The 16,085-nt window shown below is 34.0% G+C and overlaps 1 protein-coding gene across 1 annotated transcript in view; it reads left to right on the forward strand.

Annotated features, from left to right (window-relative positions):
- The window catches only part of LOC110461903 (serine/threonine-protein kinase unc-51-like), a 38,536-nt gene that overhangs the window by 933 nt on the left and 21,518 nt on the right, over nt 1-16,085 (forward strand). Inside the window, exons 2-7 of the mRNA XM_021515638.1 lie at nt 3,069-3,161; nt 3,567-3,617; nt 14,011-14,043; nt 14,333-14,369; nt 14,982-15,032; nt 15,699-15,824. Of these exons, the coding sequence (XP_021371313.1) occupies nt 3,069-3,161; nt 3,567-3,617; nt 14,011-14,043; nt 14,333-14,369; nt 14,982-15,032; nt 15,699-15,824 (391 nt within the window). The remainder of the gene's footprint in view (nt 1-3,068; nt 3,162-3,566; nt 3,618-14,010; nt 14,044-14,332; nt 14,370-14,981; nt 15,033-15,698; nt 15,825-16,085) is intronic.

Consider the following 16,085-nt stretch of genomic DNA (forward strand, 5'->3'; position numbering starts at 1 on the left):
GAGAACCCTCAATATTGATGTGACATATATAACCACGGACTTAGATAACAATTCCGTGATATAACTAACATGTTTACATGGATCTCGCTGACACTCTCTTTTCATATGTATACATGTACAGTAAACCATATAGAACATCATATCTTAAAAATAAGAAAGTTTTAATATATTTTATTGTCATCTATTGAAGGTGAAATTATTTCCCACTTTTGTGATCAGAACTGTAATACCACGGACTTAGATAACAATCTAATTCTGTGGCATGGTAATACATAGAGAGAAATGCTTCCAATTTTTGGCATCTGGAGGGGGATGCATTAGGAAATCTGAAAGACTTCAGCCTAATTTCCTAGGTACTGGAGCTCGAGGGTGTTCACAAATAAAAATATGGAATGCCTGAACAGCAGGGTAATATTTCTGTAACTTCCCTTAAAAATATGCATATTTGTAGATAATGATTGATCTTATGGTCATATCAGTTTGTGCACATCACTTTGACTTCAGAAGTTCTTATATTAATGCTTATATTTATTACCATTGCCTTCGGGTGAAGTGATCACCCAAAGGCTCACCTGTGAATCAAGTAGTATAGATATGTAGCTGGTGCTGTGTCCAGCTAGAAGATATAATTTGATATTGGAAAAGTTTATTAATTGTATTTATTTGTAAGAAATCTAGATTTTAGCTTGGTACATTTATTTCAATACTGAACTCATGTTTTCCTGTGGGACTCACGACCAACATTTTATGATTCTCTAAATGATGGGACTCATCAAAATGCTGGAAATAATGTTCAGGACTGACATAAAAAACCTGACAACGATCACGGAAACTCATGTCCATACTCTGCCACAAATAATTAAAGCTTACATACAAAATGTATGATAAAACTTGAAGACAAATATCTCAATTGTTATCATATTACTTGCTGTTTTTAAGATTTCCCAATTAAGGTAATTGTTAATTAAATCACAATATCAGATGGCCAATCACATATAAAGTAATAACTTACCCAAATTAAGATTATGATCATTATTATACTGTGAAAGAAAACATCTGTAGTTTTTAGTTATTTCTAACTGCTTTTTACAACATTAATTTAAAATATATCAACATGCAAGGAAATGATAGCAATTGCATTATTGGTCTCATCAAAATTTTACAAATGTTCTGCCGACGTACGCATATTAATATCTAGAAGATGGCTGATCAGTATTAGTGATAGGGGCCTTGTAGGGATACAGGAATGTGTATAAGTTGTGACAAAGATCTGGGCAGCTGTGGAAAAGGCGGGTCAAGTGTTCACGATTCAACTGTGAGAATGTCACTAGGTCACCTTTATACAAGCGTGTCAATCTGTCCTTTAATGGGATCACCCACAGTTTGTAGTGATAAAATGTAGATATGAATGATAATTATATATAAGTACTAACATATGGAATTATAATACAACGCATCAAACTGAAAATATATCCTTATTGTGTTCTACATATTATTCCTAGAAAATGCCTCAGAAAAACTTTTCAGATCCTGTAAAAACTTTTCAAATCCTATCTAAAGACTTATATGTAATTTTAAAGGTAATCACATATTTATTTATTTTTAAACCCGCTGATTTTAGAAGGTTCCTTGCCTTTCAAAATGGCTTCCAGCTCCATGTTGGCGCTAAATGTCATCATATGGAACACAATTTGCCTCCAAATGAACCTTGTTTATGTAATTTTTTGTTTTACATACAATAGTAGGGTCATAATAACATGACAAAAAATATCAAAAAAAAAATATTCCGACCTACCTACCCTAGTTTTTTTGCCCATGCAACCCTAAACGGACATATTTTTTTTCCCTAATCTTTAATATGTATGAAATATTCAATGTTTGTAAACAAAATTGCACTCTTTGCTCCTGTATGAGTTGGTTGCTAACTGGTGTTATGTATACACCACACTACATGTAGGTATATATGTATAATGTATACAAACAAATTACCTAGTGTGAGGCAATCCTAACAGTGGCTATTTATAGATTTATCTAGAAAGGCAACCCACTTCTTGACAACATGGATTTTTTTACAATACAGTGTTATACGTACTGCGTAAAATGAATGTCAACAAAGTTCACAGTGACACATAATTATAAGACAACAAAACATTCCTTTGGAGGATTGTTCAACACAATATTATACTAAAAAGTCCTGTCCCTAAATTTGTAAATTTGCAATAATAATTGTACACAATGAATTTAAATTACTTTATAAATTAGTTATAATATTTGGTTACAATGAATTTAAATTACTTTACAAATGAATATTAAGATGTTGACATTTTGAATTCAGAGACGAGTAATTGAATGGAAACATTGATTAAAATTTTAAGCTGTCATACATAAAATCTGCTGGTAGAGCGTACAGGTATATACATTGCCATCTATATATATAGTGACTGCTGACACAAAGATACCTTAATAATGTGTCTGCTGATGTCAAAATAGGAAAAGTTTTATTTGAGGATAAATGGAGATTTTTCAGTAGCAGTACGCCATGCCATGATGGAGGATCAGTAATATATAGGATAACAGCAGGCATGTGTGAGGGAGGAATATATATTTATAATTAAAATATATAAATAGCTCAGTTTAAATAGGACAGCTCTTGCATTGCTGGTGCATTAAAATTGCGAGTTTGGTCTCCGAGATGTACAATTTCATACTGTTTTAGCGTAATTTAGAGTATTTTAATATACATATATAGCTAGCTAGCATGCAGGCAGCGCATATTTTGAAATATTTTAGTTACCCACCTTGTTTATATATATATATATTATGCTTTCATAGTAAATAGTGTAAATTGTCACTGTCTGTTTGCTTTAGAAGCTGACCAGACTGGTGGAATTGTATACTTCCAAAGTTGGTTGTGGTGTTGGTATTGAAATAATGATTTATAGAATCAGTAAATGGTTATCATTATTGACTAAATATACTTATTTGAAAAAATGATACCTGGAAATAAAACAATTCCAATACCTGTATTTTAGCGAAAAATCAAACTTAACCGTGAAATTCTATTACAGAAACCGCCGACTACAGTAGCCATTAAAAGTATCACCAAGAAGAACCTGGCCAAATCTCAGAACCTTCTCAGCAAAGAGATCAAGATACTCAAAGTGCGTTTCTCTCGATACAATAATCCTGGTGATTATACATGTATAACATGTAAAACTTCATTTACACTGAATAGTATTTTATATTATAAGTTAACGTTACATTAAGCCAGATTGTTACAATTAATATTCATCTGAAATTGCATTAGGTGTTAATTTTGTTTTGTTGGAAGATGGAATGTTATTTTGTGCATATTTTGTCATATATTTCTTACTTTTAAACATACAGATCATTCTGATGTGTTGTATGTCAGTATCATTAATTTCACTTTACTTTTTAGTGAAGAAATGCATGTTAAGGTTATTGGCTACAGAAATGGTATTTCTATTGTATTCAAAATAACATTGTGCTATACATATATATATTCTGTGCTGGATATCTGATAGTCATGTTGTTGACATTTACAGGAGCTATCAGACCTTCATCATGGCAATGTCGTGGCTCTATTGGATTGTAAGGTAAATATATCAGTCTGTCATACTTTTATGTATTGTGATCATCTGTCAGTCAAAAAAAGCACACAGCTGTCACCGTTGCATTAACTCATTCACCCCTGAAGTTCCATAATGAACTATTCCAACCTTTGAACTGGAACAGTTCAAATGTGTCTTCAGGGGTGAATGAGTTAAGGTGTCTGAAAAGTATGTAATATACACTTAAAGTATGCTACATAGTGTAATTTTGTGCTTGTTCAAACATGTACATTGTTTTTTGTTCTTTTTGTTAATTTAAATGTGAATTTGAAGTGTCCTGTACATGTTTATTGGTGATTAAGAAGAGAAAATTTACCTGTACTATCACAAATACTAATGAGACTGTTATCTAGACTCCCTAACTAATCTGAATATCATTCTGCCATGAGACTTATTTAAAATACCTCAATGCATCTTCCCTGAACTTCCCTGGACTGTAGTGCTGTTTATAAATATGTTATGTATATGTTATCCCATCCCAAGATATTCTCAAATAAACATCACATGGACTATTCTGGGATATATTTAAGTTCAATTTGGTCACCCCTGTACAATGCCGACAGAACACTGACTTCAGATTCACGTAGGCGCGAAACCCGTCAACCAACCAACCAACCAACACCTGTACAACTGTCACCTGCCCTGGGCCGGCGCTCACCTTATAGTTGTACTGGTTATTGGAGTTAAAGATCCTTGTACCACTGCACAAAACTGTAATTAAGTAATGAAAACTGTTTTCTTCAGTATGACTATAGCTCAAAAAATAATTTCTATGGGACAGGGATCCTTAAGGGTTCTCACCTATGATGTCACATGACATGCTGTGAAGGATCATAATTGATTCCATTAAGAAATGACATTTAGATTATATTCGTATTACATCCCTTCCAACACATACATGTATGATGATTCATGGTGTATCTTATAGTGACAGGTTGCATCATAGCTAATTTTATACACAATATTAGTGTCTGATTAGCTTAACTAAAGGTTGATGTAAAACTTTAATCTAGTAATACATATGTATTTACAAAAATCCACAATTTATCAAAATTATAAAACTAAATTGTATGTAGAAGGGTTTTTAATAATTATTTTGTCTTCAGTAACACAAAAATAACAATAAATTTTCAAATATTTTGCCCAAAAAAATGGGATTACTAACATTTAACCCTTTAACCCCTATGTAACTTTAGTAGACTCTACCATACATTGATATGGATGAGTCCATTATGGTCTACAGTGTTGAAAGGGTTAAATGAATTATGTAATGAAATTTTAATTTATGATTTATAGTCTTAATCTATGAGCTATGCCTGTACAATCTTTCATATTGAAATTTAACTAGAACTTGTGCCCTGATACGTAATTGACCAGTATAACCTATCGTTAGGTAAGAGTGGTCTGTTCTTTCTATCTTCTGTATATCTGGTGCATGATCATGATAGATAAGACTGGAATGTGAACTCTAAATATTTTGTTTATGTGTGTACCTACAACACAGTTCATACAAGTGCAAAGCTGTGCCTATGGAATCCAGTGTTAATGTTACATAAGCCTGAGCCTATATTGGGGAAAATATAGAAATACTTTTTTCTCTTCATTTTAATTTGGGAAAAGACAGCTTGTTTTTGCTAGGGCAAGCAGCCTGTGTTTAGCTGTAAAACAAGGCAATACATGTCTTGAATTGGTAATGAATTTCTACATCATATGTATGTGCATGTAATTAAGAAAGCTAGGGATGAAAGTTATTAACTTTCAAACAGTATAAAGTTCAAACAGCAAAAAATCCTAGGTCAGCTAGGATACTGTGAAATAATGCATAAATCTGCTACATAGTCTTTATAAAGTAGAAAACAGAAAAAAAAACTAAAATCCCCTTTTTATATTTTTTCTTCATTCTCTCAAACTGATTTACATGTAGGTTGTTGAAATAACAAACAGGATTTTATTTATTAATTACAACATTATGTAAATGCTGGCATGCTCACTAAGCTCAAAATTTGCTTCTTTTAATGTATATATATATATCAGATATACATACTATTGAACGTAGGCATTGTTTCTTTATGACTATTTCCCTTACTCACTGAATACAATTAATGTACATATATATTTGTATGTTTTTAAGAATATACCTAAAATCAAAACAAAAACTAGGAGATGTGTGTTTATATTTGTTTAATTATAATCTATAAACGGCTCTTAGGACGAGCATATGTATAAATTAAAAACATTATAAATATGATTCATAGATCAAGCTACATTTCCATTGACAGTAGTTGGTGAACTAACATGAATGATTCAGTATTGACGTCTATATATAGATATATTGATAGGTTTCATAAGTAATAATAACAATCCTATGATCCAATATATATGGGCTCTGGACCCGAACACACAAATGTCCATTTGATGTGTATTACTTAGATAGATATAAAAGTAAAAACGTAATAACTGTTATTGTCCCTTCTGTGTGTTATATAAACTGACTACTGGTATTTACAGGCTGGTAACTAAATCATGAAATGTGAAATATTACAGTATAATATAATATAAGCCTTAGCTGTCCCATGGCTGTATTAGAGCCGGTCCTCACCAGACAGTCCTGGGCTTTGATTACAGTATTTATACTGTATCCCTAATCACAGCTGTTTGGTTCAGAGAGAACCAGATATATAGTGGTCTCACCTAGTTTATAACCTGATTTTATTTAGCTCCTAATGATTAGAACCTGATTATCTGCCTTAGGGAGCACCTGTATATATATATAGAGAGAGAGCTAGTATCCACCTCATAGGGCACCTGATTATAATTAGTGGCCCTTGAGAGAGCCTGATTGGCAACCCTCACAGAACACCTGATCTGACTAGACACCTAGATAACAGCTGTTAGGTGGCCCTTAGGGAGCACCTACATGTTGTATATATATATATAGAGAGAGAGAGCTAGTATCCACCTCATAGGGCACCTGATTAGTGGCCCTTGAGAGAGCCTGATTGGCAACCCTCACAGAACACCTGATCTGGCTAGACGCCTAGAGAACAGCTGATTGGTGGCCCGTAGAGAGCACCAGACTGGTGGCCCTAGAAAGCACTCTATCAGTGGCCCGAAGAGAGCACCAGACTGATGGCCCTTAGAGAGCACCAGACTGGTTGCCTTCAGAGAACAGCTGATTGGTGGCCCTTAGAGAGCACCAGACTGGTGGCCCGAAGAGAGCACTCTATCATTGGCCCTAGAGAGCACCAGACTGGTGGCTCAAAGAGAGGAGCACCTGATTATATCAGTGGCCCTAGACATCTAGAGAGCACCTGACTGCAGGTGGCCCTTAGAGAGCACCTGACTGCAGGTGGCCCTTAGAGAGCGCCACATTTGCCATCGTCAGAGAGCACCTGATTATATTAGTGGCTCTTGATCTAGAGAGCACCTGACTGGTGGCCCTTAGAGAGCACCTGATTATATTAGTGGCCCTAGATCTATTGAGCACCTGACTGGTGGCCCTTAGAGAGCGCCACATTTGCCATCGTCAGAGAGCACCTGATTATATTAGTGGCCCTAGATCTAGAGAGCACCTGATTATATCAGTGGCCCTGGTGGCCCTGGTGGCCCTTAGAGAGCACCTGATCATATAAGTGGCCCTAAGCGAGCACCACATTGGCTATCGTCAGAGAGCACCTTATAAATGGTCCTCAGAGATCACTGGTACCTGATCATTAAGTGTCTCCACAGATCACCTGATTTGCAGCCTCAGAAAAGACCCAATTTAAAGCCTCAGAGAACACCTGATGTACTGTTCAAATTTAAAATTGGTTAAAATTAACACACACAAAAGCAAGTTACAGCAGGAATAAATCTTAGCTTTTGAAATTAGTCTGACAGTTGTTGTTTTAATATGGCGAGTAAATGACTAGTTTGCCTCTGTATGATGTAGGGTTCATCTTTTTGTCTTTGTTAAGTGCTATTCAGTCTAAAAAGGGAACACTATGACTTAATTTTTCATGATGCTTTTCCATTCCGGCAACTGATTGCTATCATAATGGTGGAGTTTGAATGGTGTCCGTCCCCTGGGGGCGTCTCACTTCAAACCCTCTCCTATCAGTGTTCCCACAGCAGTCGAGTGTCTGACACGATGTCCCTGTAAACTTGTTTTATTACAGTATTAGCTGAATGATTAAAAGGACATTTAACAGAAATACGAGAGTCTGTATCATGGTCTAGCCTCCAGCTTTGTTGCATAAAACAAAGATGTGCCAACTTTTTTCTTCCAAATCAATCCAGAGCTTGTTAGTGAAATACTATGCTGTGTAATGTTAAGTAAACAATTAATAATTTAATGATATAGCCACTTTAGTAGAGACAGATAGCAGTGAACACTGAGGACATATTGTACGCAAAATTGTATTAGACACAAGAAGACTCCCCCACCCCCACCCCCAAAAAATGGCTGTAAGAAAGAAATATTGACTAAGAGAAACCCAAAATGTCTATGAAATTAATAAATTTTAAATTTGAATGATAAAAGTAAATAAGACCATGTTAAGAAAACCCCCACCAAGGAAGCTAAGCATTGTAATACTTCATCATTGAAAAAAAAATGTATAATAATTATATAGGATATATAGAAGGACCTATAACATATATATCTATTTTATGCATGACTACAGTATGACGTCACTGGATGGACGTCCTCAGATCAATAAGATCCATTATGTCTGTTCCCTCACAGTGTCCGTCCTAATTACAGCTCAAATATAGGAGATTTGGTTAAACAACATGGATTTTCTGCTGTTGCTTCAGATTTACACATTCGACTAAATATACTCCGAGCCTTGAGCTCATCAGCAAGCAGGTTAATGGGGCACCGTTCTTGTGTGTATTGATTTACTGCAGTAATTAATGTTTCCTTTCTCTGTGTCCAGGTTAAAGTTTTGTTCTGCTAAGTAATTAATGTTTCCTTTCTCTGTGTCCAGGTTTAAGTTTCGTTCTGCTGTTTTGTTATAACCTTAAAAGCCATTCTGCTGCATCCATAGTTTTCCAGAGAAGGATAATTACTGTTAGGTGCCAGGGGCCTTTGACTTCGAAACTTTCTACATCAAAACTATTTTTCTGGTGTATTCTTAGAATTTGTTTAGTGAATCTGTTATGTACCAAGGTATATTCCGATAAAATGCTAAAACAGATATGCAGTTATATTACAAAATCAGATGCTTTTAATTTAGCTACAGATTGATGATGGTAACCGAATATCATTAAGGTTGTAGGGACAGAATGTCTGTAGACTTTGAACAGGTTACGGTTAAAGAATATTTAAGAGAAATGAGACTTTAGGATGGGAGCGATGTATGGGGATAAATCATCGTATATTCCCCTTACCCAGCAGTCCATCTGTTTGTCCTGCCAATAATTAACTGCTTTTAAGATTTCTTTGTGGACATTATTGATAGGTGTGTCGTGACCATATGGTATACGGTATATACGTAGCTTCTGAACAGAAGCAGACATTTTCTGGTAAACCTCTAGATAGATGGACAATAATATAATATTACATGTATTAAATGATTCATAGAGCTTTAGGTATATGTACTAAGTCAATATAATAATTAGATGAAGCCACCGCAATTTTACTACAAATTGTATTGACGGACCAAATCGTACAATGCACCGTTGCAGTGTTTGCACTATAATATGAAGACTGTAATCGAGATATATATACAGTCAATATAGTCCATATGTTGTTATAAGCCATATTGATCTTGTTTGGCTTGTAACTGGGTTTGTTTACCGGGCTGCAGGGGAAGGCAGCTGGCTGGGAGTACTTAGGTTTGCTATAATTGATGTAATTATCACTAATGCCATCAATACACATATATACATATGTACATAGGTCCTCTGTATGGTAACTTCTACAGCAAGTGGTACGTGTATGCTGATAAGCTGTATAGGATCTACTGTAACCCAGTGTATGTTCTCATGGTGTGGGATATATTTTATAAACACAGTGCTTTTTCTTCCTTAATTATACATCGGCCTGTTCCTGCATGAATTAGGAAAATTGATATTTTTATTGAATTTAGGTATAGATATTCCTCATTTTCCCTTCATTTTGGGAAAATTAAATACTATTCTTCAAAGGGAAGCAGTCTATTTATTCCGGCTGTAAAACTACGCGAAAAAACACTAAAATAGTCCATATCATATGTGTCTGATATACTTACAGGAAATTTCATATGACAATGCCTAATTAACACTGAAAAATAAGTTCATTGTAAAAGACTTAAATTTGTTACTAGTGTAATGTTTTAAAATCTTAGTCACAGTGAGTCACTTATAAAGGAGTTTATTATGCAGTTTGTGCGTACCGGTATATATGTTAACATAAAGGGTGTGGTCCTTTTAAATCTTAATCACTACGCGTGCGCACATGCAATGATGAGGGTGATGCTTGTGTATGGTTAAATCAGGGCCATTAAGTTTTTCATAGTTCAAATGTTTGAAATGTATTTGAAAAATATTTGAATTATTTCAGAAACATACACCCCTGTGCATGTACTTAAATAAGTTCTATAGTTTTGAATTTTAGTGTTTTTGTAAAGAAGATCAAGCGTTGTATTACAACGACTTGTTACACTTAAAAAAGCCATGCCCTGAACAACCCATATAGCATCTCATGTTCAACAGATTACAATGATGAGTTGCATATCTGTAAATAATACCTCCCCAGTCCTCCCCCTTCCAAGTTTATCTGTTGTAGCTCTACTATGGTATTCATTTACCGGATAGGCACTGCAGAAATGTGTATGAGTGTTTATTATTGATATTGACAAAAGTCGCACACCAAGTCAGTATACCAATCTGATAAGAGCAAGGTTAAGCTTATCAATACCATGGATACATTGTACTTTAAAGCCTCTTATAATTTCTGATATTGCTTCGACCACTGCATCTTTCCAGGTTACACGATTTAACAGGTAAACAATTATGTAATTTCCTATCATTTATCAGATGCTCAAGTTTCAAAGATGAAGCCCAGTTAAGTTACAGGTTGTTTTGGAGGATTTGTTATTTTATGATGCAGTGTTACTAGCTTAGAATATATATATAAAATAAATTGGAGTGTTTCCGTGTAACTATTTCAATAAAAAAAAATCAATGCATAATTTGTGGATGATAATAATTCTCAGTACATTGAGAAATTAGGTGTAGAAACAGAATATTTATATTATCCATGGTAAAAACAAATTCTGGATGAATTCACAAAAAAAAACACATAAAATATAGATGTTTCCCCCTGGACTTTTATGAGTCATATCATGTTTATAATAATATATAACCTTACTTTTGCTATATCTAAGTCAGTAATGTCCAATAACCATACATTCTGGACTGATACTTGGAGGATATAATCTGATTGTCCGTAGATGGTAGCAGACTTATCTAATGATGTAACCTCCAGTGCCATTCAATTTCACAGAGTCCATAAATGTCAGGGGTGACATATATATGTTTGTCTGTGTTATTATCTGCCCTTTGTGTACAGTGTGTGTTATGTTGGCCCCAGGTGTTCGCACACCATTGAAACACAGTACAAAGTTCATTATACTAAAGGTAGAGACTATATAATACACCTACCCTGTGAAGTAATGTCCACAGGTAACACAGTAATTAGGGCAACTTTACATAACGGGATAAACATAAGTATTTAATAATATATACAAATGTACATACACGTACAAGTATAATGTATACATATATTGACCACGTGCATTTTAGGTGTCAAATGTGTGCTTGTATAAGTATACAACAGCAGTGCTTATCAATGGCAAAAAGAACCCGACCACGTGCATTTTAGGTGTTAATATTGATACATATAGGCTTTAAAAGTAAACGCAATAATGATAGAACATGGGTTTGGTAACAGCTTGAGTCATAGAACAGCTGATTGATCATCAACAAGTTCTTCAGGTATAAGATATATGTTTATAACAGAATAAATAAAAAAAAAACCACCATTTGGCGACAGATGTACATTAAGTTGAGCAGGACGCAATATATCGGTTATTCCATAAGCTTGACATGGGCGGGCAGAGTGCGAGAGATTACCTATTGATATCAATATTTTAAGAGTTAGACATGTTGGGGCGAGTGACACGATGCTTGCAGTAAGAAGTGTGAATGTCAGAAACAGATGTGTCACAGGTTTTGGATGCCAGAGGGCTTATGAAAATCTGAATATCAGTAAACTGGTAATGGTTTACTCTCTGGGACAGTGTCCCACCTGCCCACGTGCATTGCAGGTGTCAAATGTGTGCTTGTATAAGTATACAACAGCAGTGCTTATCAATGGAAAATTTTGGGGTTGTTGTGGGTCATTGGCCTAAGATTATAAACCTTTTTGATACATATCTCTGTGTCTGAAATACTGAAAAAAGGACCCGACCTTAATGTATCTACATCGGCTTTCAAACATATTTGGACAGTATTATATATTATCTCATGTTCTGTTTATAAAGAAATAATGTATCCGACCACCAATGTGGATGGATAATAAGATGCACAGATGACAGTATGAGTAGTTTACATTGACACTTGTAATAAAATAATGTTATTGAAACATGTACATGCTGTATATACATATAAACACATCTTGGTTGTTCACTGGTACATACACAATACATGTACATATAGAACATAAATTACTGCTACATTGATGAGAAGAGTCAAATACAATACAATACATTTTATTTTATTAAAAGTGTCACTTGACAATTGTGCATACTGTACAAGCATGATCCAAAAATGTACAAACAATATATGATTGACACAAGTAAAGGCTTCGGAGGCGCTTTAAATATTCGTTCATACAACATAGTTCATCAATACTGAAAACTAGTTCTTAATACTAAAATCTAATAATTCAATTCTAAAAACTGGTTTGTCAAAACTAGTTCTCAATACCATACTAGCCAACTTCATGATTTTCCATCGGGGAGATTCTGCATGCTCAAAATTAAACTTTACATGACATATCTAGAGTTGTTCTTTCAGAGGAAATAATTTGATCTTAGAATATAGGAAAAGTTTCACAAATTCACTGAATGAAAATGCTAAATTTAAGGGTCCAAAATCGGGAGTCTCCCTCCTTAATAGAGATAGTTGGCAAGTATGCAATACTACAAACTGGTTCATCAAAACAAGTTCTTAATACTAAAACCTAGTTTGTCAATAATAGTTCATCAATTCTAAAGGAAGGTTTAGACTCGATATCAAAGGCACATTATTCTACGCTACATCTTATGAACTGTGCTTGTATACCTTGTGGTGGCCATATAACTAAGGTTAATGTCAGGACATCACCTTGTTTACCACTCAGTGTACAAGCTTGATTACCCAGGTGTGGTGTCGTAAAAACACACTGGATGACTGATGTATTACTTAGGCGTAATTATTTGGACACTAGCAATGTATGATGGCCAGCTGAGCCTAAAGCTTATATAACAATGTATCTGTTAGGTGTGGAATCAGCTGATTGTGATACACAAGTCAGGTGTGTTGATTAATCTGTCCAGTCAGGCGTGAAAAGGTAAACCAGGTGAACATTTACCTGTATATAAACCTGTCCTATAAGTCCAGATGAACTCAAAATGACGTTAAGGAGCAGGAATACTCCCTAGAAACATGGCTTATACCTAAAGATTGTATATATATATACACATGTGTATTATAATAAATTTACATAAATGATTTATGTATGTATAGGGGTATATAAAGTAGGTGACACAGTGACCCTACCAAGTCTGCTTATGCAATAAAATGTATATTTGTAGACCTTACCTTCACTTAAGGAATTTCTGACACCGACAAACTAGTAGATCATTAAATATATAGCATGATGATGAAGTCTTTTGTTTTTTAATCAACACTGTTTTAATGACCATCTTAATTACCTTCACTTAAGAATTCTTGACATTGACATACTTACTGGTAGATCATAAAACATGTAATCTACACAATGATTATAGGTCATGTCTTTTGATCCACATCCTTAGCATTAAATTTGTTTATCTCAAAAACTTTACTTTAGTTTTAATGTGATTATTTTTTCTATGCCCACCAAAAATGTAAATGTTAAATGATGAACTTTTAAAATCTTATTACATAAATTTTCTGAGGATGAAAAATGTTCTTTCATTAATGAGGTGTTATATTCTACACTCAATCTGATTAAAATAATATCTTCAATATACTGTTATGCTATGTGTATTTTAATCAGATTACTCTAAATTCTACTTATGCAAATCAAAGTATTGAAGCAGTTTCAAAATCATGAATATATTTTTTTTCGCTGTCATAATACATATTTCTGTTTGTGTCTTTCCAGGAAACAACCAATCATGTTTACCTGGTTATGGAGGTAGGTTTATCTAAGTTATTAACTTTAGAACAGAAATGGAAGTAATGATTAAAGATACATAATAAACAAAAATCATGTTTAAGAATTGAATTATGGATTTCCGAAAAAAACCCACATATAAAACAGAAATATTTCTATAAATGAATGCTTTTTGACACTTATGCCAATATATTTTATATGAAATTGTAGGATGTTAAGAAATAAAAAAAACTCCTTGTTTTTTAATTCATTTGTATGTATATTTTGCAGAAAATAATTCATGTTGAATTGTCATTATATTTTTTTGCAGTACTGCAATGGCGGAGATCTTGCTGATTTTTTGCAAGGTAAAACTCATGTGTGAACTCAATGTTATTTATATCCCACAACTCAAAAGTGTTCTTGCATATATACATATCTGGTCATAGCTACATGTACTTAGATTTGGCAGCATGACTAGTCAGATGTGAACTGACCTGATGCTATTTAGACCTTCACAAACAACACCATGTCTGGAGCCTTACAAAAATAAAGCTACCACTTTAAACCATGGCCAGTACATGATGCAACACCGGTTTATACTGAGTACGTTTATACCATTGTATGGAAAGGACAGGACCACAAATAAGGACAGATTACATAATTCATTAAATCCAGATGAGTTAAGAGTTCTTAAACTACTTTATACAGTTGAAGAAGGATTTCCCTAAGGACCAAATTATTTGGATGGTTTTGACTAAAATCCAGATTGGACAGAGTCTGGTTTGGGCATATAGGACACTATACATGTAAATGTTTATGATATTTTACACCAATATAATATATACAATGTTATTTGAAAACTTTTTTTTAAAGCTATGACATTAAAATCATGTTTTTGTAAAAATCATATAATATGATTTTGTACTTTTATCGCTTTAAGTCAATTATTGAACTTGATTACACTTGTGTTGTTTCAGCAAAGGGAACGTTGAGTGAAAACACAATTTCCCAATTCCTGAGGCAAATAGGTAAGTCGTACAAAGGTCATAGGGCAAAGGTCATAGGGCAGTTATATTTATAGTGTTATAGGTCAACTAAGCATTCATAAGTACAGTATAACTACTGCTATAAAAAAGTATTAAGTACCTTTACAACATGCACAGAGATATGATGTCTGAAATAGTCCATCATGGGTGATTGTTGTAAATGTTTCCGATATGATAGGAAGTAAATGCTTTCAAATCTTTCATAAAATTTTCAAGCGAGATATAAAGGAAATCATTGATAACCTAATACAGCGCAAGTGAGCCTGTTTGAATTATTGATTTATAAATTATATATTATTTTGTCGAAGACGGAAGTGATGAAGTAAATTTCCATCCTGATACTTGGTGATAAATTGGCATTATATTGAAATTCTATGAATCCTCCCTGTAATATGAAAATGACATGAATATTTACTGCCGCAGAATTTATTTTTCCGTCCAAAGTAGTTGCTCTGGCATCAATTTCAGGTCATGTTATTATACATCATGTGTAATCACTTACATCACCATTTACAATCCAAAGGAAAACCAGTCTGTTCAGTTAAAACAACATAAAGATTTCTATATAAATATGTCAGCAACCTTGTGCTGGTTTGATATGACGGATGGTATAGACCTGTGTATCATAACGTATCTGTTTTACCACAGCTGCTGCTATGAGGGCCTTACACGGCAAAGGAATTGTACATCGAGATTTGAAACCACAGAACATCTTACTCCAAAATCCTCCTGGCAAAACCAATCCCTCACCGTGTGAGATGATTCTCAAGATTGGTAGGTATATATATACAAAATGTATATATATATATCATTGGTTCTAGATCAGTGTGTTCATCAGTACTGTCGGTTATTTATATTTTGTGGGATATTCCTTATCATTGCCTCTTTTCATCGTTCAGTTTTCTACCTGAAAACTTGAATCAACAACAATGGCAGGCAAAAGAACATTTATCAGAATAATGGTGGAAAACGGATTAATGACAGAAGACAAATAATGACGTGGCATTACCATAGCGTAAAATAGTGCAGAAATGT

Source organism: Mizuhopecten yessoensis, unplaced genomic scaffold, assembly GCF_002113885.1.
Source record: "Mizuhopecten yessoensis strain PY_sf001 unplaced genomic scaffold, ASM211388v2 scaffold1407, whole genome shotgun sequence".
Taxonomy (NCBI): domain Eukaryota; kingdom Metazoa; phylum Mollusca; class Bivalvia; order Pectinida; family Pectinidae; genus Mizuhopecten; species Mizuhopecten yessoensis.